Source organism: Vigna unguiculata, chromosome 7, assembly GCF_037176805.1.
Source record: "Vigna unguiculata cultivar grain cowpea cultivar isolate G323 ecotype 2 chromosome 7, ASM3717680v1, whole genome shotgun sequence".
Lineage (NCBI taxonomy): Eukaryota > Viridiplantae > Streptophyta > Magnoliopsida > Fabales > Fabaceae > Vigna > Vigna unguiculata.
This window is the reverse complement of record NC_140798.1, coordinates 37,210,166-37,233,510: the sequence shown is the minus strand read 5'-3', so window position 1 is coordinate 37,233,510 and position 23,345 is coordinate 37,210,166. Positions and strand designations below refer to the sequence as shown.

The 23,345-nt window shown below is 31.7% G+C and overlaps 3 protein-coding genes across 5 annotated transcripts; 1 reads left to right on the top strand and 2 right to left on the bottom strand.

Annotated features, from left to right (window-relative positions):
* Positions 1-2,972: 2,972 nt before the first annotated feature.
* On the top strand, positions 2,973-6,858 carry LOC114190900 (uncharacterized). The gene is made up of 3 exons (XM_028079968.2): positions 2,973-3,584; positions 4,103-5,856; positions 6,390-6,858. Exons 2-3 carry the CDS (start codon positions 4,210-4,212, stop codon positions 6,558-6,560), a joined length of 1,818 nt encoding a protein of 605 aa, XP_027935769.2. The 5' UTR covers positions 2,973-3,584; positions 4,103-4,209; the 3' UTR covers positions 6,561-6,858.
* Positions 6,859-11,906: 5,048 nt separating this feature from the next.
* Positions 11,907-13,031, bottom strand: LOC114189952 (thionin-like protein). 2 transcript variants are annotated; one of them, XM_028078681.2, is made up of 2 exons: positions 12,872-13,031; positions 11,907-12,612 (listed from the first exon to the last, which is right to left on the bottom strand). In XM_028078681.2, exon 2 carries the CDS (start codon positions 12,557-12,559, stop codon positions 12,182-12,184), a length of 378 nt encoding a protein of 125 aa, XP_027934482.1. In that variant the 5' UTR covers positions 12,560-12,612; positions 12,872-13,031; the 3' UTR covers positions 11,907-12,181. The 2 variants fall into 2 exon arrangements, with proteins under 2 accessions (XP_027934482.1, XP_027934483.1); XM_028078682.2 differs by having other exon boundaries at positions 12,790-12,966.
* A 3,577-nt stretch (positions 13,032-16,608) lies between these two features.
* Positions 16,609-18,486, bottom strand: LOC114190729 (peroxygenase-like). 2 transcript variants are annotated; one of them, XM_028079719.2, is made up of 7 exons: positions 18,291-18,480; positions 18,075-18,095; positions 17,716-17,865; positions 17,548-17,633; positions 17,319-17,413; positions 17,108-17,233; positions 16,609-17,023 (listed from the first exon to the last, which is right to left on the bottom strand). In XM_028079719.2, exons 1-7 carry the CDS (start codon positions 18,397-18,399, stop codon positions 16,867-16,869), a joined length of 744 nt encoding a protein of 247 aa, XP_027935520.1. In that variant the 5' UTR covers positions 18,400-18,480; the 3' UTR covers positions 16,609-16,866. The 2 variants fall into 2 exon arrangements, with proteins under 2 accessions (XP_027935520.1, XP_027935521.1); XM_028079720.2 differs by lacking the exon at positions 18,075-18,095 and having other exon boundaries at positions 18,291-18,486.
* Positions 18,487-23,345: the final 4,859 nt, after the last annotated feature.

Genomic DNA, 23,345 nt, shown 5'->3' with positions numbered 1-23,345 from the left:
GAAAAATATTGAATGATGGCTGTAAATATTAGGGAAAAATAGTAAACCTTTTTTTATTTATTTTTTATTTTATGTAATTATTGAAAAACAATGATGTGATATTGCAATTCAAATTTAACTGTATTTGATGTAATCCTACATATATTTTTAATCAAACCTATCTTTAGAAGCACGAGGAACATTGAATCTCATAGCTACTCCCCACGTGTACTTTTTATGACATTTAATATTTTGGAGTTAATTATAAATAATAGTATAAGTTGTACAATTCCCAACTAACCATATTTAAGGTATGATGCATACTAGTTAACTTAAAACAACTTTCTTCTACATTTGTTTAACACTGTTGTATATTTACGATTTTAAATTATCATAGCTGGTAAAGTTGGATTTTTTTTTTTTAATACATAAACTGATTTATACATATTTTCAAGTTCAAAGAAAAAAAAACTTAATTTCTACCTTAAGAATTTCTGCCAAAGAGATTTTTGTAGAAATTTTTGTCTTTCATCAATTTTTGCTTCCTTTTTAACTTTCCAAATATGTGCCATAGAAAAAAAAGGTGTATAAAAAAACTTCAACTCCTTATATCACTTTTAAGCTAACATATGTTAATCGCATGTGCTTCCTGACAAAAAACAACCACAATATATATAATCTCATGTGGTGGTAGGCAAAATAATGAACTTGAAAAAAAAAAGGAAAATATCAAGTAAAGTTTTTCTTTTCATTGGCTTCTTCTTCTCCATTATTAACAAATTAAAAAAAAAAAACTAAAAGTATAGACATTTTAGTTAAAATTTATATGACTTTGATCTTCTGTACCCATTTGTGATTAAGGAAAACATACCTCTGTCGTTTTGTGATGAATTGAATGGTTCATTTACATCTTATAAATGTTTTTGTTGTTTTCGTCACTTAACAGTGCCTTAATTTTCATTTTGATGAAAGGTGGATGAAGAAAACTTATAATTTGCAGTGACATCTACCAACATACAACAGTGAAAAGAGAGCTACACACAACAAAAGACTCAACCCAGTAAATTTTTTAACACTAGTTTATCGGTAATTACCAATAAATTTTAAATAAAATTTATCAATGACTATTTTATTAACAAAATTTTAATCATTAATAATCTCTGTTGATAAACTCAGAACGAAATCTTATTATTATCAACATATATTAAGAAATTTTTTAAGTAATTTGTTTGATTGTCCAATAAAAAGACGCAACAAACAAATTTTATTTATTTATAATCTATAATTAAATATATAAAAATAATTTTTTATACATATTTTACTTCTTAATATAATATAAATTATTGATTATCTTTCACTCCTCTCATTCCATATTTATTTTCGATGACTCTCAAACCGACAACTTCAAACTCATCTCATCCTAAATTTAAGCTAAACAACATAAATAAATTAAAAATGGTGATGAAGGGTTTGGTGGTGAGCACAGGGTCCACACGGATTTGAATGTACTGGAACTAAGCACTTTCTTCATATATTTGATGTCAATGGTTTTGTTGTGAGCAATCTCTTTTTCTGGGATTCAACGCCCACAAACAAAGCAAACTTTGAAACCTCAATGTAGTATTCGTGTATTCACTTTGGGATCATTTTGTCTAGCTTCACAGTGCTTGAGAGAAAAACAAAAACAGAAAACAAGTGAATGAAAAAAGGAAAAAGAAAAACAATTTCACTCTATTGGATAATTTATATTTTCATATTTCATTTATTTTCCATTTTTAACAAGTTTATTTCTCACCAACAAACACACCATCAATTTTTAGAAGCTTTCATTTTTGTTAAAGTGTTTTCTTAAATAAGGCGGCACAACTTTTCCGTACACTACAAGTTTTCTCATCTTCTAATTCTTCACAATTTAAATATTAACTCTTAATTAAACATTTTTTTATTATTTATTTTTGACTGATCTATCTCTTCCATTGTTATTCTTTCTATTTCATGCAAAAAATAAAAAGGCTAAATAAAGTTTAAGAAACGGAGGATCTAGAAGAATTCCGTTGTAAAGTAAATTTACAGTGAGGCACAACTTTAATTAGGCAACGGGTTTTCGGTGGCTGCCCTCTACAACACTATTCTAATCACAAACAACAAACACTTCATTTAATTACAATAAATAACACTTAAGTTTCGACCCATATTACATTGATGCAATTTAATTTATCACCACTCCAAATTTTAGCAGCAAAATCTACAAGCTTTGTTTCACTTTTATGATTTGTTGATCGACTAATCTGCGTGGTTTAAGAAAAATATGAACAAAGAAAGAGAGGAGGAGGAGGAGAAGAGAAAGTGTTTGATAAAATTGTGTATATTTTAGTTAGGTAAGAGAAAGAAAAGGGTTTGAGCTTTGGTTAGACGACAGAAGAAGATAAGAAAAAGTGAAATTAGGGATTCTATAATTTCGGCGACTAGAAAAGGTAATTTTATGGAAGTGATTCATGATTGCCTCAAACCAACACAAATAAATAAGTTCAGTTGCAACGCCGCCCAATGAATAAACCAGTAATAAATAAACAATGGGATGAACAGTGAAACGAAGAAGGGTAGAATAAATAAATGGTAGCAGAGCAATAAAGAAAGTAACCGCAAAAAGGGAAGAAGAATGAGAATGTGTGGAACTGTGGTGTCATGTGAGTAACAGTGGCAGTGTTGAAGGCTTCAATGGTCAATTGCTGGGGTCAATAGGTATATATGTACTTGACCAAGTGCCACGTTAGAGACCCCCCAATTTCTCTCTCCATCACATGCATGGAAAATATATAAAACTGAAAGGGTTTCAGAATGAGAAATGGAGAAAAGAAAAAGTGAAAGGGAAAATGGTAATATCTGAATATGTGCAAGTGGCACGGTAGCAGCACCTTTGGCTTTAGTGGAGTCACATAGCTATCATGCGTACCAGCTCATCACTCTCTTAAGTCTATGCTAAAACTGCTATGCTTCTTCCCTTAGTTTCTCTGTCTATGTTGGAATTCTTTGGCCACACTCTTGCCCAACAAGATGCACAAACAACCCAGTGGGGCCTACACCAATCGCAGACTTAGTTTATTTTTCTGTCCATTTGTCAAGTGAAGAATCGCAGACTCCTTCTCCCCTCAATGTACACATTTTCAACCATCGAACGTGTCCTATGAAACCAAACCCCGTGTTCCACCACTCTTCATTCATCACCTTTGTTTTTTGCTTGGTTTTTGGTGTGGTTGGTTTTTTTCTCTTTCTCTCTCTCTACAATGGTGTCAAATGAAAATACAACGGCACCCTTTTGTTGAAAGATTGTAAAAACTCAATCTTTGGAATCATTACATGCGGTGGTGGTTGGTTTCTGATTTTCCTCCCCCCATGTGCTGACTTGGCTTTCTTCTTCTCCTTGCTTTGCTTTGTTTTCTCTGTCTATTCGGGTCTATTGGCTCTCCTCTTTCTCTGGTTCTGGTTTTGGGGTTGAAAAGCTCAGCTTTTGAGGATTGAAAGAGTCCTCTTCTGCCTTACTGCTACTGGGTTTGTGTTCATTTCGTTGAGGTGTTCTTGGCCCTTCTCGGATCCAGCTTTATCTGGTAATGAAAAAGTTAATGTTTTCATTATTATATTATTATGCTTTTGTATTTTTTTTTCCCTCTATTTGATTCTATTTATTTCTTACTGGAGCACTTTTCGGGCTTCTGCTGCTATGGGTTTAGTTGGTTTCTGTTATTAGACGTTGATTGACTATGTGTTTTGGGTTTGAAGATTGTTAGATAAGGAAAGTTTGAAGCTTCCTGTTTTCTTCAACTTCACAGATTTTAAAGGCTCCTTTTTTGTTTTACTATGGAATATTAGATGGTGCAAGTGTATTTGTTTCCTATAACAACTATTTGTGGGATAAGTTATGTAATTGTTCTGAACATGTTGCAATCTGTACGTGAATGGATTTCTGGTTTTTCCGTACTGTATCTCCGTTTATCTTTCATGTTTGACTAATTTTCAGAAGTTGCTTGTCATATACACATAACTTTCGGTTTTTCTTGTGCTCACTCAATGGTTGACTCTTCAAGCAAAACAGATTCAATATTTCTGGTTTTCTGTATTCTTTCAGGTCATTGATTGTATTATAGAATAAAATAATACTTAGTTTATAGTTGAAGGAATGTGATGATGACAGAAGGGTCGAACTATTAACCCTGCATAGTAGAGGTAGAGAAGATGGAAAACACAGGCCTATGGATTCAGAAAGAGGGTCACAGAAGAAAATGTTCATTGCTTGGTATATTGAATGATAGGGAAATGTCAGAGGAAGACTCTTCAAAAACACAGTTAAAGAAGTTGATTAAAAGATCAAACTCTCAACGGGCAATAGCTGCAAATGCAATCCAATCACAAATTAGCAAATTTTTCTTCAAAGATTTGTTCTTTCGACGAGTCCATGGATTGGACAGTAGGATCCCAAAGCATGTGGTGAGTGTGGACGAGAAATATGTCCGACGCTGCCTTGAATTTATACACAACACTGCATTAAGAGCCACAAACATGGAGACTTTATCAGAAAGCTTGAACACAGCTAAATTTTTTGGTGGTTCAGGGCATTTTGTCTTTGAATGTCCTATGGCTAGTGAAACTGGGAGAGTGGTTATAGGTGCTGATACTGGGGATCGGTGGACTTTAGGTACAATAATGGGAACCAAGAGTATGATAAATATATTGAATAGCACACTTCTTCAGCAATTTGGTGCTGCACATAGAAGCGACAATTTGAACAGGATGAACTTCTCTGATCCTGAAGGATTGGTATGCTATGATTTCATGGACTCTCCTACTGATTTACCCATCACTTCGTTGTATAAATTAGAAAAGGAAAAACCAAGTCATAAGTATGGTTCCATTTCTGTTCATAAAAGGCTTGTTTCCACTTCCAGCACAACCTCTACTTGTTCTGATCGGTTATCTTCAGCTTCTTCTACTCTATCTCAGGGAATGATCCAATGTACATGGAAGCACGGGATTCCTCATTTTGTTTTTTCTGCAGATGATCAGAAGGAGGTCTATGTAGCAAGATCGATGAAGGTAAACTCGGCAGATAACAAGGCTTTGGACAATGTGTACGAGTTTCATTTGAACAAGGGTGGCCAAAAGGGTCACCAGATTCCCGACAGTGATTTGCCATATGTTGGGAAGATGCATGTATCAACAAGTTTCACCCTTTGCCCGAACAATTGTAGAATAAGGGAGACAGAGTTTACGTTGTTCCTTAAGGTTGAAGTTAACGACAGAGAAATGTCCACCTCAGAGCATGGTCACAGGAAGAACAAGGGGCTGTCGAAGAAGATGTCACAAGTTTTTAGAACTAGTCCATCATCAAAACGCAGAACAGTCTCAAAGTTTGGTGGGTCAAGTTCCATGACTGAGAGTTGTCCGTGGGAGCCTAATGCTCTTGGTGGGGCCAATTTATCGGAGACCGACACCGCGAATTGTGAGATGGCTGCCATTGTTGTGAAAAGCCATGTTCCTTGTAAACGAGCAGAGAAAGTAAGAGGGGGTTGGGGTTTAAAGTTTCTTAACAAATCTGGTGGAGATCAAGTGACAGTGGCTTCTGAAAGTTGTGATAAAAATAATGGAGAGTGTTCAACTAGCATGAGCATTTTGATTCCAGCAGGCTTTCATGGTGGGCCAAGAACCAGAAATGGTGGGCCATCCAGTCTGATAGAGAGATGGAGATCTGGTGGCCACTGTGACTGTGGTGGTTGGGATGAAGGGTGCCCTCTCACAGTACTTGAGAGAAGATCCAACAAAGCCGAGGTTTTGTCTAAAATAGATACACAATACGAGTGCAAGTCAGTTGATTTGGTTACTCAGGTCTGTTTTCTGTTCTTTTTTATTCCAAAGCTCATGTTAGGCATCACTGTGTATCATGACATTTCTGACATCTCAATTATGCTGATATCCCAGAATTTAAGAATCATTTGTTTTCTCTTTTCTGTTCAAACAATGTTAGTGATCTTATACAGGACTGGGGAGGGGCAATGAGTGTGAGAATCCAAGTGTGAGTTTAATTTTCATATTGAGTAAAAATGAGAAAGTTAAATATCATATAAGGACGCAGGTCTATAAACTCATCATCTTAAGATTTTGAGTTAAGAGTGTTGTCAATCCTTTGTGTGTGTGTTAGACTTATGTCTCTTTAGTGTTGTACATCCCCTAAAATGAGTCTACAGGGAGCTGTAAATATTGGTTTTTGCTAAACAGTGTTTTTTCTTGATTGTGCTCATTTCTGCACAAAGTCTCAAATTTTAGAATCCATGCATCTGTGATTGTGTATTTACTTTCTGTTCTTATTGAACAATTAAAATTGTTTGTGCAATGAGATGATCATACCCTTCAAATTTCAGGGTTCAAACGATTTCGGCCCCACCTTGAGGATGGTAAATGTTCATGATGGTTTGTATTATATTCATTTTCATCCACCTCTGTCTGCACTACAGTCTTTCTCCATTGCTGTGGCAATAATTCATGCTCAAAGTCCTACACTTCAACCAAATCTTGCACAGGAGCTGTCATAACTAAAGTTAGATACGTGGTAATTTAGCAGTGATCATTATTCTCTTACTGTATTATAAGAGGTGAAGAGAAGATTTAGAGGATTTAATATATACATCAATCAGGTTTTCATTATATGTGTAGGGTTGTAATTTTAATACAATCAGATGTTATCTTATTTAGGAGATTAGTTCTGTTTGTCTTCTTTTCTCACAATTCATAGTTTGTAACCATCTTTCTCCTCATTCTTTTTGTTGAAGAGGATTGATTGTAAAAGGGTTGTTGCAGAATATTGGTAAATTATAGCATTGAGATTGAGCTTGTTATAGTTGTTAATGAGAAGGAAATATCCAATTTTTACTCATATAAACAACACATATGTTCCATGAATGTTATATCTGAACATCTTCTTGTATGTGAATGATTTGTTTTTGCTTTTGAATTAACACTTGAATTTTGAGTTACCATGCTGAGAATACACCTTCCTTTAATTGAATGTTCATTAGAACATGAACATGAATACTTCTTACAGTTCTTGTTAGGTGGTGACAGAAGGCCATTGGAAAAGATGATCATGCACAATAAAAATGTCATCTGAAAGAAAGAGACTAAAAAGTTGAGTGGTGACGAGAGATTAATTAGTGAAGTAATAAAAGTTTATAAAAATAATAATTTTGGCATAAATTAGAAAGTCTAAACAACAGTGCCTTGACGAGTACTGCATATGAGGAATTGATTTATTTGGATGACAGTGAACACTTAAACCAAGTTGCACCCAAAGGTTAGCTTGAAAAGGCAGATCTTATTTTGTTGTGGCTGTGGATGTTTTGTTTGTTTGTGCCATGTTTCCACCATGCTCACAAATATCAGTGTTTATAAACATTTTTATTTTTACTTTTGGGCTACTCTTCTGGCATTTAACAATTAATAGAACAACTTCGTCAAAGATCACTCATAATTAAATTAATGATTTTTTTAATTAAAAAAATAATTAAATTGTTTGGCCTTGGTCAAATATAATCCAAGATTTAAAACTCTGACCTTACGTATTTTGATGCCAGATTTAAGCATTCGAAGATATTCCGGGTCATTATCACACTACATATTCTGAATTATATTAATTAAAGTTTGATTTTGTATGTATGTGTAAATAAAGGTAATATGATGTAACGTATTTAGTTAAAAAAAGATAAATTTTATGTCTAAAATATTATTTTATCATTGATGATTAATTTTAAATGTGGTTTTTATACACTTCCATCTTAGAACTGTGAAAATGGACCGTCCGGTCCGGCCTGGCCCAACCTGACCCACTACGGGTTGGTCACTTAATGGGCCAATCCAACACAGCTCACTTATTAACGAGCCAAAAAAATTTGAACCCGGCTTGGTCCACCACGGGTTGATGGGTTAAACGGGTTGGTTCACTAGTCCATTTAATTAAAAAAATATAATTCTTTTTTCTTAAGTTAGAAATTATATTTCGGATTAAAATTTAAATAAACTTAGAATACAATCTCAATATAATCCAAAATGATGTTAAACTCCAATATAAACCAAAATAAATAGATAAAAATACAAATTACTATCTAAGATTAAAGCATTCTTGTGACTTACTGATACTTTTTTCAGCAAACTAATTATACTTTTTCCAATAATTATACTTTTATTAGTTGAAGTTAGGTTTCTATTTGCCAATCTACCAATGTGTTTGGTTAAAAAAAACAACCCAACATTGCAAAATCCAAAATGTGTCACCATGCGGGTTGGTGGGCCAATCCGGTCCACCACGGGTTCATCCCGGTGAACCGGGTTCTTGGTGGACCGAATCAAAAATTAACCTGTACTGAAATTTGTAAAAAAATTTCAATCCAACCCGATCCAAACCCGTGATAGACCGGGTTGGCCCACGAATTCTGACCCACTTTGATGACTCTAATCTTCGTATTAAAGCATATCCAATAAAGGTCATAATAACCAATAGTAAACAACTAAAATTAAACAATTTTACGTTGTGCGTGTTATTAAATTGGACAAGACTCTTTCATTCAAGGGAAATTACACACATAAGATGTTAAAAAATAATATTAAATAGTGAAATATATAAAAAATATAAATTAAAATCCATGTTGTATCCCTGAATTCGAAGTTCTCTTAAACAAACATGATTCAAACAGATAAAGCCATCTGATAGGATAATAGAAGTATGCTATTTTTGTCGTCACATGTGGAAGTTTGTAGCTTCAAGAGGCATATTATGGCATATCCCATCGTAATTGACGTTACTATTATAAGTTAAGGTTTTTTTTATATGAAAGTTTGTATAAAAATATATGCATCCACAGTCCCCAGACCCATTTGACCGCTCTCAGTTTTATTTTATCTACTGCAGAATATAAAAGGAATATGTGGATCCATTTATTTTCCACATCTACTTATGCTCATGTTTTTGTCAAGAAATGTGTGTTTCTTATGACCATTAGATGTGTAAGAAAAAAGATGTATGTTGTGATAGAATTTATAACTTGATGAATTAAGAGTTACGGAATAAATTTGACTTATTTATTTGAAAACCCAAATATATATGAAATTGTCCTCATTCATGAAAACCCAAAAGATGCAATGTTTCTGATTCTGCGAACTTCTGCAAAATAAGGTGTGTAACGTCCATCGTTGTCATTTATTTTCAACTTCTCAAAGTTGCAGAGATGATTTAATAGCACCTAATTTTTTATTTTATTTTAAAAGAATATGGTAAGTGTCATCTCTGGGGTGTAAATGTCATTATTTGTTGAAACAGAACAATTACTGCATGAGTGCAATCCAATAATTTCATTTGGCGTTTTTCCTTTTCACTCTATTCTACCATGTTATCACCAAAATAAAAAGTGTCCTTTCAAGTTAATAATTTGTTGACAATTTATGTTGTGATGAGAGAGACCAAATTATGAAAGATAAAAATCCTGCGTCCAGAAGCATCATATTAAACTAAAATCACTTATCTTCATTCTGTGTCTCCTTTCTTGTCCTGAAAGGACAGAGAAATATCACATTAGCTTGGTACTTGGTTTACTATTGAAATAGAGAGGGTTCTCCCTGGCTACACTTGTAAGGCTGTAAAGGATATCGTCACTACCAGGGAGATTTCAGTAGTAAATGTAAAAATGTTGGGTACTATTATTTTGACACTCAACAAATTTTTATACACATATTACATTTATTATTTTAGCTTTCAATCTCTCTTTACAAATACAAAAAAAAAAAAAAAATCAACTTTTTTAATGACTAAATACCTCTACAAGTAATTTTTCTAAAATATGATGTGGTTCCAGCACTTTTATCAGTTTTTCCAAGTAAACACAACTCTATCACTAACACCAGTGGAATAGTTTTTCGAACTTCAAATAGTAGATATCAGTGTCTTCTATCTTGCTGTTGTACAACTAATTTAACTGAACACTTGATCAGTAACAATTTATCGGTACCTTATGACCCGCTGATTCGATAATGGGATTGTGGCTGCACACAGTAAAAACATAGGAGAAGAACTCTAGAACCATCTTTTTTCTGCATAAGCTTAAACTATGGCATAAAGCTTATTGAAATTAGTTTTAAAAGTTATATAAGAATGTTAAATCTGCTTTCATAATTTAAATCAAACATAGGGAATGCAAGGGAGGAATTAGAATTTTAGATATGATACGTCAAGACAAGAAAACTCTACAGAAAGAACTTCGTAGACGTCGACCTAAAACTGATGACAGCAGACTCAAGTCCTCGAGTTCACTCTACTAAGTATTCCTAAATACCACTCTAATCACAAAATAATATTGCATGTGAATGAAGTGATTGCATTCGTCAGTTTAACACAATAATTAGAGAATTGAAAATTCATATCCATCAATTTTAATTAGAATATACTATGACTAAACTATACAAATACAAGTGATAATTCTTTTGCCCCAACCATAATAAAATTTTCCATTCTAAATAGTGATTTGTCTTCCAAAACCCACTCTGGATATATATGTATGTTCTTGCAAAAGAAACATGAGAGATCATCTCTTCATTATTCTCAGCTTTCACCTTTAACTAAATCATTAATAAGTGAAATGCTTCTGAATGTCCAAGAGGTTAAAGGGACAAACTAAAGTAGTCGCTTATAAACACCGAAGAGGTTCACAACATTCTATATAAATTTGGTTAAAAAAATATTAAACAGAGGAAAGTTTAGTTCAAACTTTCCACGAAAAAGACTTGGGTGGACATAACCCAAACGTGACATGTTGTGTTGGATACATTCAACAAGAAACTGAAACCTCATTAAAAATAATGTCATATTAAAGAGAAGCCACCATGCCTCCAGGTACAAGGATTTATGTTCTATAATGACTGTGGTAATGTTGTGAGTAACTAATGGCAACCTCCGATGAAGCGCAATGATTCTTCCAACGAAAACCAAATTTTTTAGTTTACATTTTTCGTCATGATAGGGAGAACCAAGAGTTTATCTCAAATTTATGCTTAGAAAAATCATTTCTCCTCCTATACCGCATGAAACCCCTGTTCTACTTCTTACCTTAAAATCAGAGGTGGGATTTTTGACAAAAATCTACACTTGTCCTTTGGTATCTAAAACTACATCATCAATATTCCTAATATAATTATATGAATGAAATAGAAATTCAATGAAATGAAAACAAATCTGTCAGAAGTCACATTTTTGGACCTACCACATATTTGTATAGTAACTGTGAATTGAAGAACAAATGGCTTAATTTCAGGGATATCACGATAAAAAAGTACGACCCACATTTCATAACATAGGTGTAAACATCTTGTCCTGCAAATAAAGCACACAAATCCTTCGACCGTGCTATTTAAGTAAATGAAACTCAACTAATTTCATTCTAGATAATATGAACAAAGACTCTTCACTTATATCAATCTTGTTATCATTGCTTTTGCATTCTAGATAGCAAGACTTCTCTTGGTCATTTCATCAAACGGGTTCTCGTCACTCCAAAACTGCTCGTTTCTACATATAGTTTGATCATGACATTACACGAGGAATACCCAGAAATTAATAGCAAGGAATAAAGTTGGATATTGTTTCAATGTCAACATATTTAGAAACATAAAGAAGCATCAAGCCACCTCGAGCATCAAGAGCCCGTTGAATGGAAGACAGGTATAGGCGGTGGCGGGACTATTCTTTTTTTCTGCCAACGGAGTCTAAGCGAAGAGAAGAGATGGTGTGAAGAAATAGATGCAGGCCACAGATAGAGTAGAAAGAAGCCGCCCAAGTTTGATTACTCTTATGACATTGAAGGTGGGAACTTATCTAAAGACTTGACACCACATTCAAATTTGGAAACAATGAAAACGTGAAAGATCACATCACATTTAGGTTTGTGTCCATCCAAGTCTCAAGTCGGTAAACAAAAAAGGAATCAGCAACCAGCACCTAATGGAATAAACCCCATTTGCATTTGAACATTTTTTTTTTCTTTTTGCAATAATTCTGAACTCCAGAGTTAAATAATGGGATAGATAAAGCATTAAACGACAGAACCAAAACTCAGTATTCAGTATACACACACTCACGCACACATTTCACCGAGTAAATGCAAGCAAGCACCTGCTAGGAGGACTGGGAAGAGAGTTTGAGGCATTCACTCTGGCATCTCCTAAGACAAATGTCATTCCAATTTGGCACTTGATGTTGGTTGACACAAACAGTGCGGGCACAGGCATCAGCGCATGCATCAAGATCGGAAACACCACAAACCGTGACGCAGGTATCGGGAATTGGGTCTTTGGAGAAGGAGCCAACCTTCTTGAGCATCCTCTTGGATGTACAGACCCTCTCACACACGAAAATTTCATCAGAACTCCTTTCCCTCCCTCGAGCACTCTTCAGCCTCTGCTCTTCTGCGTGCCGTTTCTTCACCCGAAACGCTTGCCCTGCAACCACCACAGGGATCGCCGCCCCCAAAAGCGACCACCAGATTTCAACCATTTCTCACACACAAAGAACGAACAAATTCTCCTCCTCTTCTTCTAGCTCACATACTGCACACTCGCAACCACCACACGTTACAGAGTTTCAATCGTTAGTAGTTATTGTTAATCGTACACAGTAACCAAACCCTAGACACGCGCTCGCGAAGCGAAACAGAGAGAATACGGTAATGTGTTGAAATGCAATCGGAAAAGAATGAGAAATGGAGTTCATGTTATGCAACGAACCGAATAAAGACGATGCGAATTCGAAAGTGTGTGGCTTTGTCTAAGTGAGGAAATCAAAGAGTGAAGAGAGTATTGCATTTACCGGCGGCGGAGAAGAGCGGCGGAGACAGCGAGGCGGTGCTTCTACGGCGTAAAACCCTCACTCCACTACTTTTCACAACAATGAGCCATCGGTATTTAGGTTTCTTGGGGTTTTTCCTCCAAGATTAGAAAAAGAATATTCGTTTACTTTCAATTTAAAAAAAAAATAGTGGAAAATTCATATTGGACTAGGGATGGCAACGGGGCGGGGCGGGGACGGGTTTCGCTATCTCATACCCATCCTCGCAAAAAAAATTCATCCCATCCCCATACCCAAACCCAACGGGTATCAAACTTTTGTCTCATCCCCATCTCCACCGGATAACGGGTATAATCTCGTACCCATACCCGTACCCGTATTCTAACTACTTCAATATTAATTTTTATAAAAGAAAAAAAATTACGATAAAGAAAACATAATATTATCAAATATTCAATTTTAGGAGGATGATTGTTTCTTCCATATCAAATATTTTGAAATAAATTATAATTGTCTACATTTTAGCTTATAATACCAAATAAAATTTCATGAGAACCAAGACATTTATTAAATTTGAAAACTACAACATTGATGAAACTTAGTGGATAAAATTAAAAAATATTTCAAAAAAATATAAAAGGAAAACAAATATTCAAATTAAAATATATTTTAAATGTTTGTTTACTTCTATTTTTTAAATTCTAATGAATCTCTTTTTTATACACTAATAAAAGTTATAATACATCACTAGATCAAAATGACACAAAGAACAAATAATAAACATAATAATAAAATTTTGACATAGATTTTGTATCTTTTGAACTTCAATATATGTTGGATAGTAACAAATAAATATTCATAGCAATTACATTAAATTTTTATATTGTAGTAGATAAAATTTATTTATACAATTAAAGTGAAAAAATTACAGTATGATTAATAATGAGTTATAAAATAACAAATAATTAGATATAATATATCAAAATATTATTCTACATTATGAAAATAAACAATAAATAAAAATATTAAAAAACTGACAAATGTGTGTTTTAGAAATAATTTAAGAAACTATTGAAAGAAATTGTAGAAAGGAAATCAAATGTATAATTAAGGTATGATAAGATGAAAAATACCTTAGAGAACTAATTATTAAATTATGTTTGAAGTAGTTAAAATTAAATAGAAATATCATCAGTGACCAAAAAATTTGTCATTAAATTACAAATAAATTAGTAATTAAATTGGTCACCAAATCAAGTACCGATTCGATCATTGAATTGGTCACTAATTTAATCACTTATTTAGACAATAAATCAACTACTACCACTAATGACGAAAAATAGTGACTCATATGGGTTAATGACTAAATCAGTCACTATTTCATGTTTTTCTTATAGTGAATTATCATATACTATTCCTAAATATCATTATATATATATATATATATATATATATATATATATATATATATATATATAATTTTAACCACTTCAAACATAATTTAAAATGTAAAAATTACAGTATGATTAATAATGAGTTATAAAGTAAAAAATAATTAGATACAATATATCAAAATATTTTTCTACATGATGAAAATAAACAACAAATAAAAATATTAAAAAACTAACAAATGTGTGTTTTAGAAATAATTTAAGAGACTATTGAAAGAAATTGTACAAAGGAAAACAAATGTATAATTAAGTTATGATGAGATGAAAAATACATTAGAGAACTAATAATTAAATTATGTTTGAAGTGGTTAAAATTAAATAGAAATATCATTAATGACCAAAAAATTTGTCATTAAATTACAAATAAATTAGTAACTAAATTTGTCACTAAATCAAGTACCGTTTCGATCATTGAATCAATCACTAATTTAATCACTGATTCAGACAATAAATCAACTACTACCACTAATGACGAAAAATAGTGACTGATATGGAATAATGACTAAATCAGTCACTATTTCATGTTTTTCTTATAGTGAATTATCATATATTATTCCTAAATATCATTATATATATATATATATATATATATATATATATATAAATTTTAACCACTTCAAACATCATTTAAAATGAAAAAATTACAGTATGATTAATAATAAGTTATAAAGTAAAAAATAATTAGATAGAATATATCTAAATATTTTTCTACATGATGAAAATAAACAACAAATAAAAATATTAAAAAACTAACAAATGTGTATTTTAGAAATAATTTGAGAGACTATCAAAAGAAATCGTACAAAGGAAATCAAATGTATAATTAAGGTATGATAAGATGAAAAATATCTTAGAGAACTAAGAAAACTTTTCAAATATCAACATATATACTCAATGGTTGAAAAATAACGAAAATTATTTTAATGAAACAAAAAAGTTCTTCAAATTAAACAAAAATTAATAATAATAATAATAATAATAATAAGTAAATAATTTTTGTTATATTACCTTAAATTGAGAGTATGAACATTCTCATGTGAAAGAAAAATATATATAAAATAAAAATATTAAAAAATAATATAAATATTCAAATGTGAGACATAATTTTTTTTTAATTAACATACATCATTTTAACATAATTATATAAAGGTTATGATAAGATAAAATATATATTGGAGGTACGAATGAGTTTCATGACAAACCAAATAATTAAAAGAAATAAAAAATAGAATATATATATATATATATATATATATATATGATTACTTAATTAATTGTGAATATTTTAATAATTTAAACAAGAATGGAGATATGGCGGGGACATGTATTATGGTGGGGATATGTACATCTCCATACCCATCCCCATACCCAATTGAAAAAGTTGGAGATTTCCCATACCCATACCCAGTCAATACGAGGATTCTCCATCAAAACGGGGACGGGTTCGGACAATATTCACGGAGACGAGTTTATTTGCTATATTGGACTAAGCATATTAATTTTTGTCATCATTATTAAAATAAAAATATTATTATATTAAAAAGTAAATGTAAAAATAAATAATTTTATAATTTATTATAAATAATTAAAATTCAAAAAATAATTATTAAATTCAAAAAATAAAATAATAAAATAAGTTTATAGTAATAAAAAAATCGATAATAAAATGTAAAACGTTACTAAAATCAATACTATTATTCTTTAGTAATAGTTGTAAATTGTAAATAATATAATATATAATATAACTTGTATTTTTGTCAATTCATTATGTTCTTAATTAACCTAAAAATCTATGGTCATGGTTTATTTTCACGATTTCATTGATTTAAAACTTGTAGTATATTTTTAATAAGTTTTTTAATTTATTTTTTAGCATATTACTAAAGTATTTTGAATAATTTTTGAAGTATTTATTACGAAATTTGATCATTTTACGGATTAATTCACCGTCAAAATATATAGATGAATTATAAGAAATCATTAAATCATATGGAAGCTAATTAAAAAGTCATAGACGAGCCTATTCTTACCAATCCTAACAAAAAAGTATTCTAAATTTTATAACCACAATTTCCCGAGGACATAACTAATTAACCGTTAAAATACTTCTCCGAAAAATATACATATAAAATTTTAAAAATCATTGCTTTAGATTTTATGAATTCAATTCAATTTAGTTTCAGTAACTCTATTCTTTATGTAAATACATAATTCCATTTAGGAAAGATTCAATTATAAAATTTAAAGAAGTCTAATACTCTAATAATTCCATTCAAATTTGTTTCAGTTCAACTAAGAATAACAATGTAAGTAACGATTTCACTCTCCTATATTCTCATTCACCTTCATCTATTTCTCTTCCACAAATATTGATTTGTGAATCTGTTTCACATTCTCGATGACAACCTTGTAGAAACCAAAGCCAAGCATTGTTTTTATGTACATAAACCAAACGCTAATACACAACAGAAGCCAGACATTAACTTAACTCTTTATTTATTGTAAGTGTTATTTTTTGGTGTAACATTGATCACAGTACCAACCCAGTAACTTGCGTAATCCAATTCAACCCATCTTAGCATCAGCAGAACCTGCATGCATTTTAGCACAGTATTCAAACAAGCTCCCATCGAAGCATCTTCTAACAGCTTCTTTAGACAGGAAACCTTCCTCATCCCTAGCCAGAATGTACAGAGCCCCCCATTCAAATTTAGCAGCAAACCTGTCACATTTCTATGTCAAATTATGCCATAAAACTAAACTTGAGATCAATGTCATCAGAATCATCAGAATTAATAATACTCACCACCCAAATGGGTCAAACGCATTTCGGTTTCCTTCTGTCAGATCCCACATCTCCCCAAGTGTGAGTTTGTCCGGAACTGTACGAGCATACTTACTGAACATGTTCTCGATACTCGCTGGCACATAACTGTGGTTCATTTCATTAAGCACAAATCAATGTCCAATAAGAGGTTATTTCGCAGTCATAATCCAAACTACATTTCATCACTCACCGTCCTTCTGTGTCATAAACTCCAGAGTCACTTCCATGTTTTGCTTTGTGTATGTTTTGTATGTAGATGGGGAAAAGGAGAGAAGGGAACCAACTCTGTGCAAGTACAATTCAAAGGTGAGCCTAAAAACTTCTCATGGCTTTATTTTGTTTATATATATACACCATTTTGTGTTGTTCATTTCGTCCCCTTTTGGTTCTAACTACTTAAGGAAAGAAGAAAAACTCACAGGCTGAGTGGGGTAACTCAATCCAGCATTGATAACAATAGCCATGATAGCAGATGCAAAAATATTAAAGCCAAGAGAACGCAGCCCTGAGAAACAAAGATAAAAGAAGTTTAGATACGATCGATGATGATAATGTGAACCCTGTTGGAAATCAAAACTCTTTCTTACCCTTGTAAGTCTCCCACGGGTAAATGATACCATTGCCATCTTGATCAAAAAAAGCACAATGCTGCTGAAGAACAGACAAGTTATGATGCTTGTGGCCTGGTGTTCCTTGAGGGTGGCTTGTATCAGGAGCTTTCAATGCTCTGGGCATGTCTGAACACGTCCCATGAAAAAAATAAAAAAAGAACAGCTTGGTTACATATATAAGAGGAAATTTAAATTAAATCCATTTAAAAGAAAATTGGTAAAGGTTATCTATGCTTTCTATGTCCTTGTTCTTCAAAATGAAATAATCTCTGACTTATTAGGACATGGAAGAGATTTACTTGAAAGTCAGAACTTAAAAGATGCAATATACTTACTTATACATATAGATGAGGTGCCTTTGCAAATTGCAACGTAAAGAGAGAGAAATCATGAACAGGATTTAGCGAAAAGCAATAGTAATAATGTTATATGAAAAAGTATTCATGCATTCTGATATAGGAACAATATTAATGCAGAAAACTCATCTTATTAGAATCTGCAGAAACTAGTATGATCCTACAACGTTCCTTCAGTTTTGGACTGATACTTACATGGCTTTGGCAGAGAATTTTCCAAATCATTTCTGACCCTTCTCTGTGCAGTAACCGGTGCGTTTTGAGCTTCAGTCATCAATGACTCCCTCTCCATCGCTATATCCATTATATATTATATGCTTCTTCTCTTTCTCACTGATTCTTGTTTATATATATCTTCGTTCTCAACTTTTGTTTTGGCCTCCTCCGGAGGAGCTGGTTGCATTATATATAACTTGGTGGAGACAGTAGAAAGAGCCAGCAAGTTCCACCAAGTTACGTGGCAAACATGCAGAACATTGAAGTGCATATTGTGCCAACTGCTAAGTTTAGAAGTGATGCATGTAATTGTTTTGTCGGTTCCTTGTCGTTTCTGAATACTCTTATCATTGTCGAACATACCCAGTCCCGAGTATTCATCAGTTCGGCAGAAGTTTACATATTCTCTTTCTCTGATCGATGCCATGTTTCGACACGGCACCTAAATTTAATCAATTTTGAAATATTGTTTTTGTAAATAGAATTTAAAAAGGTTAAGTAATTCTAATTAGAAATTGTTGTGGAGATAAACAAATTAATCAAAAAGTTGATTGGTAAATTTGTTTTCAAAACTTTCTAAATACATACACTTGATGATATCGCACTCCTGGTTTAAGGATAATAGTTTTTTTTTTTCCTTCTAAAAAGATACTTATTCTAAAAAGTTTAAAATAATGTTATCTGGATATTAAAAAGAATTTTTTAAGTGTGGATATTTAATACTATTAGAGAAAGCCCATTTAATAATTTTTCATGCTATTAAATAAAACATTATATTATGATCAAGTAAAGCAGGTAGTAGGATATGATCGACACATAATTTATATGTATGAATATAAATTTAGTACAGTCATCTAAAAAGCCATACACAAGGTAGGAGTTGGTGTAAAAGATATTAAACTGCACAACTCCAAAACTTTACAGCAGCAGCCTAAAAACTACAGCGGAGACTCTCCGTAAAGCGTCAACTCCTGCTCAAGAGGGGGTATCTTCATCTGGTTTCTGCTCTGCTCACACCAATCATAGGTGATAATTGCAAAAGGATAATATACAAGAGCAAGCAAACACAAAGAAGAAGGGTAAGCTAACTGAAATGAGAAACACCGATACACATCACAATTAGAAATATCATTCATAGCATGTAATTCAATTATAAGTTCTAAACTCAATATCCGGATTGTGTAAGCAACATTGGAGCTCTTGGTGGCTTGCACCTGTAACGGTTCCCAGACTCTGCAAAGTCTGGACACATGGAGTATTCACCCGACCGTTCCCAGGGTAAGTCCCCTTCGCATCTAGGACTGGATCAAGTCCAATGACTAGAACCTCCTGCTACTCCTCACAACATAATCCATTCTACTCTATCTGAGCGTGAATGATTATTGGAGTTTCAGGATACCGACCAATATGGATTCTTCACGTCCTTACACACTACAATTCCACTTGAATTTTCCTTGAAATTCCATTTCAACCACAACTTCTCATAATTTATATTCATCCAATTTCGTCATACAATACATCAATAAGAACATTCCAACCATACAAGGTCTAAATTGCACAAGGCTACATTAAAACATGCATTCTCACTAATGAAAACAGAAACTAGAACACCCCTACTGCAGTGGCTCTCGCTCAAGCTAGAAAATCTAGCCCAGGCGAGTGGCCATCTCGCTCAGGCGAACCAGTCTCGCCTAGGCGAGACCCTAACAGTGGCAAAATAAGAAACCTGGGCGAACTCTCGCTCAGGCTAGACTGGTTCGCTTAGACGAGATAGTCTCTCGCTCAAGCGACCCCAGCTCGCCTAGGCGAGACTTCGCGCAGGAACAATGGTGTGTCTCTTGGTGTTTTCGCTCAGGCGAGAGTCACTCGCCTAGGCGAAAATACCAGGTCACGAACCTGCTCCCACATGCAGTAGCTCAGTTTTCCTCAAACACAATTCAATTACTCACCAATTCATGCAATGCAAACATCAATTCATCAATTAAACATACAATTCAGACTCATCAACGGATTTTCTATACAATTTGAGAAAAAGGGTTAGCTTCCCTTACCTCTAGAGATTTCTAACTTGCTAGAACCCTTCCAACCAAGAGCACTTCAATTGTACAACCTAATGAGATGGAGGAAAAGGAATTGTAGCTGAGGGGAGAGGTCCTGAACTAGTCTCAGTTCTGGACTCTGCAACAGAGAGAATGATTCATATTTTTATGGTAGAGAGAAGGCAGAGGAAAGTAGAGAGGGGGAAGGGTGTAAGGTGAAGTGTAGTGTTGTTCTGTGGTGTGGGTGGCAGAGAGAAAAAAGATTAAGGGAAAGAAAAATGGGTTCTCACAAAGTAAGAGACTTATTTTATTAGTTTTTCGATGGAGAAATGGATAATTTATTATTTAAAAGTTATAAAAAATATTTATATGTAATATTCTCAAAAAGACATAATATAAGGGTATGTATAAAAATACACAATACAGTTTAAAAATACACAAAATATGATCAACTAGAAATAATCCCTAATTCTTTAATTAAGTGTGATTAGATTATGAGGAAATAAGATTAGATAAAATAATTTTAGAAAATAATTTAGAAAAACAACAATGAGATTGTTGAGAAAAGGAAAAAGAAAGCCCCGAAGGCGAGAACATATTATATACTTAAAGTCCAATTACAAAATAAAATTAAACAGAAAAATGATGTTATATAATAAATTTTAAAGCTTACATGGAAAATGAATTAAAAATCAGGAGAGCATTAAACACAGGAATTCATAACTTAGAATAATAACTACCAAGAAGCTAAAAGAACAGAAAGAAATACAAAAGAACTAACTTGATGAAGTAAAAAATATTTCTGCATATCTTGATAAGTGGATTTTTTTTTTTTCAAACCGAATGGGGGAAGAGATTGTGAATTTTTTAACTTGAAAAGAATAGAAAAATCTGCAATGCAAAGAAGAATACCCAATGTATAATTGTAGTGTCTAAAGTAGTTTGGAAATTAGAAAGAATCAAAATCATGCATGTCATGCATGCAGCAACATGGCATTTATATCTTTAAGTCAAAATGTCCGGGTACAGTGGGCTCAGTGATACATGAGAAAATAATGTTATTAGTGTAAGAGAAAAACGGGGTACAGACAATTCAGAGTATAGTCAGCCTAGGATATAATTGATCCAAGGTACAATTGGCCCGTTTTGATATACAGAGACCTAAATTGATGGTGGAAGGAGTGATTAGTGTATTGCAAGGTTGGGAACATAATCTTGATCCATGGAGGTCAAGTACATCTCGGACCACGAAGGTCGAATACATCTTGAATCACAAAGTTTGAGTACATCTCGGCTCAGTAATGGGTAGGGATGACAACGGGACGGGGCAGACACGAGTTTCGCTATCTCATACTCATCCCCGTAAAAAAAAATTTATCCTCATCCCCATACCCAAACCCAACGGGTATTAAACTTTTGACTCATCCCATCCCCACCGGGTAACGAGTATAATCTCGTACCCATACCCATATCCATTTTCTTACTACTTCAATATTAATTTTAATTAATTTTTATAAAATAATAAAATTTTTATGATAAAGAAAACATAATATTATCAAATATTCAATATTAGAATGATGATTGTTTCTTTCATATCAAATACTTTAAAATAAATTATAATTGTTTACATTTTATATAATAATACCAAATAAAATTTCATGAGAACTAAAACAATTATTAAATTTGCAAATATTAATGAAACATAATTGATAAAATTTAAAAATATTTTTTTAAAAATATAAAAGAAAAACAAATATTCAAATTAAAATATATTTTAAATGTTTGTTTCTTCAATCTTTTAAATTCTAATAATAAATATCTATTTTATACACTAATAAAAGTTATAATACATCATTTGATCAAAATGATACAAAGAACAAATAATAATCATAATAAAAGTTTAAAATAAATTATAATTGTTTACATTTTAGATTATAATACCAAATAAAGTTTCATGAGAACCAACACATTTATTAAATTTACAAACATTAATGAAACCTAGTTGATAATATTTAAAAATATTTTTTTAAAAGTATAAGCGAAAAACAAATATTCAAATTAAAATATATTTTAAATGTTTATTTACTTCAATCTTTTAAATTCTAATGAATATCTTTTTTATATACTAATAAAAGTTATAATACATCATTTGATCAAAATGATACAAAGAACAAATAATAATCATAATAAAATTTTAAAATAAATTATAATTATTTACATTTTAGATTATAATACCAAATAAAATTTCATGAGAACCAACACATATTAAATTTGCAAATATTAATGAAACCTAGTTGATGAAATTTAAAAATACTTTTAAAAAAAATATAAAAGGAAACAAATATTCAAATTAAAATATATTTTAAATGTTTGTTTACTTTAGTATTTTAAATTCTAATGAATCTCTTTTTTATACACTAATAAAAGTCATAATACATTACTTAATCAAAATGATACAAAGAACAAATAATAATCATAATAATAAAATTTTAACATAGATCTTGTATCTTTTGAACTTCAATTATGTTGGATGGTGATAAAAAAATATTAATGACAATTACATTAAATTTTTATATTGTAGTAAATAAAAGTTATTTATATAATTATAGTGAAAAAATTACAGTATAATTGATAATGAGTTAAAAAATAAAAAATAATTAAATAAAATATATCGAAATAGTATTATACATAATGAAAATAAACAAGAAATAAAAATATTAAAAAATTAACAAATGTTTACAAACAATTTGAGAGACTATTGAAAGAAATCGCACAAAAGAAAACAAATGTTATAATTAAGAGTATGATAAGTTGAAAAATATCTTAGAGATCTAAGAAAATTTTTCAAATATCAACATATATACTTAGTAGTTGAGAAATAACAAAAAATGTTTTAGTGAAATAAAAAAGTTATTCAAATGAAACAAAAACTAATAATAAGAATAATAAGTAAATGATTTTTTTTTATATTACCTAGTAAACGAAATGTTTGTGC

Bases quoted from the DNA above. Each gene is read 5' to 3' on its own strand.
- LOC114190729 (XM_028079719.2), bottom strand. From the start codon at position 18,399: ATGGATATAGCGATGGAGAGGGAGTCATTGATGACTGAAGCTCAAAAC. The intron at 17,866-18,074 runs GTAAGTATATTG...GGACGTGTTCAG, and splicing joins CACCTCATCTATATGTATAA to ACATGCCCAGAGCATTGAAA. The intron at 17,414-17,547 runs GTGAGTTTTTCT...GTACTTGCACAG, and splicing joins TGAGTTACCCCACTCAGCCT to AGTTGGTTCCCTTCTCTCCT.
- LOC114190900 (XM_028079968.2), top strand. From the start codon at position 4,210: ATGGAAAACACAGGCCTATGGATTCAGAAAGAGGGTCACAGAAGAAAA. The intron at 5,857-6,389 runs GTCTGTTTTCTG...TTCAAATTTCAG, and splicing joins CAGTTGATTTGGTTACTCAG to GGTTCAAACGATTTCGGCCC.
- LOC114189952 (XM_028078681.2), bottom strand. From the start codon at position 12,559: ATGGTTGAAATCTGGTGGTCGCTTTTGGGGGCGGCGATCCCTGTGGTG.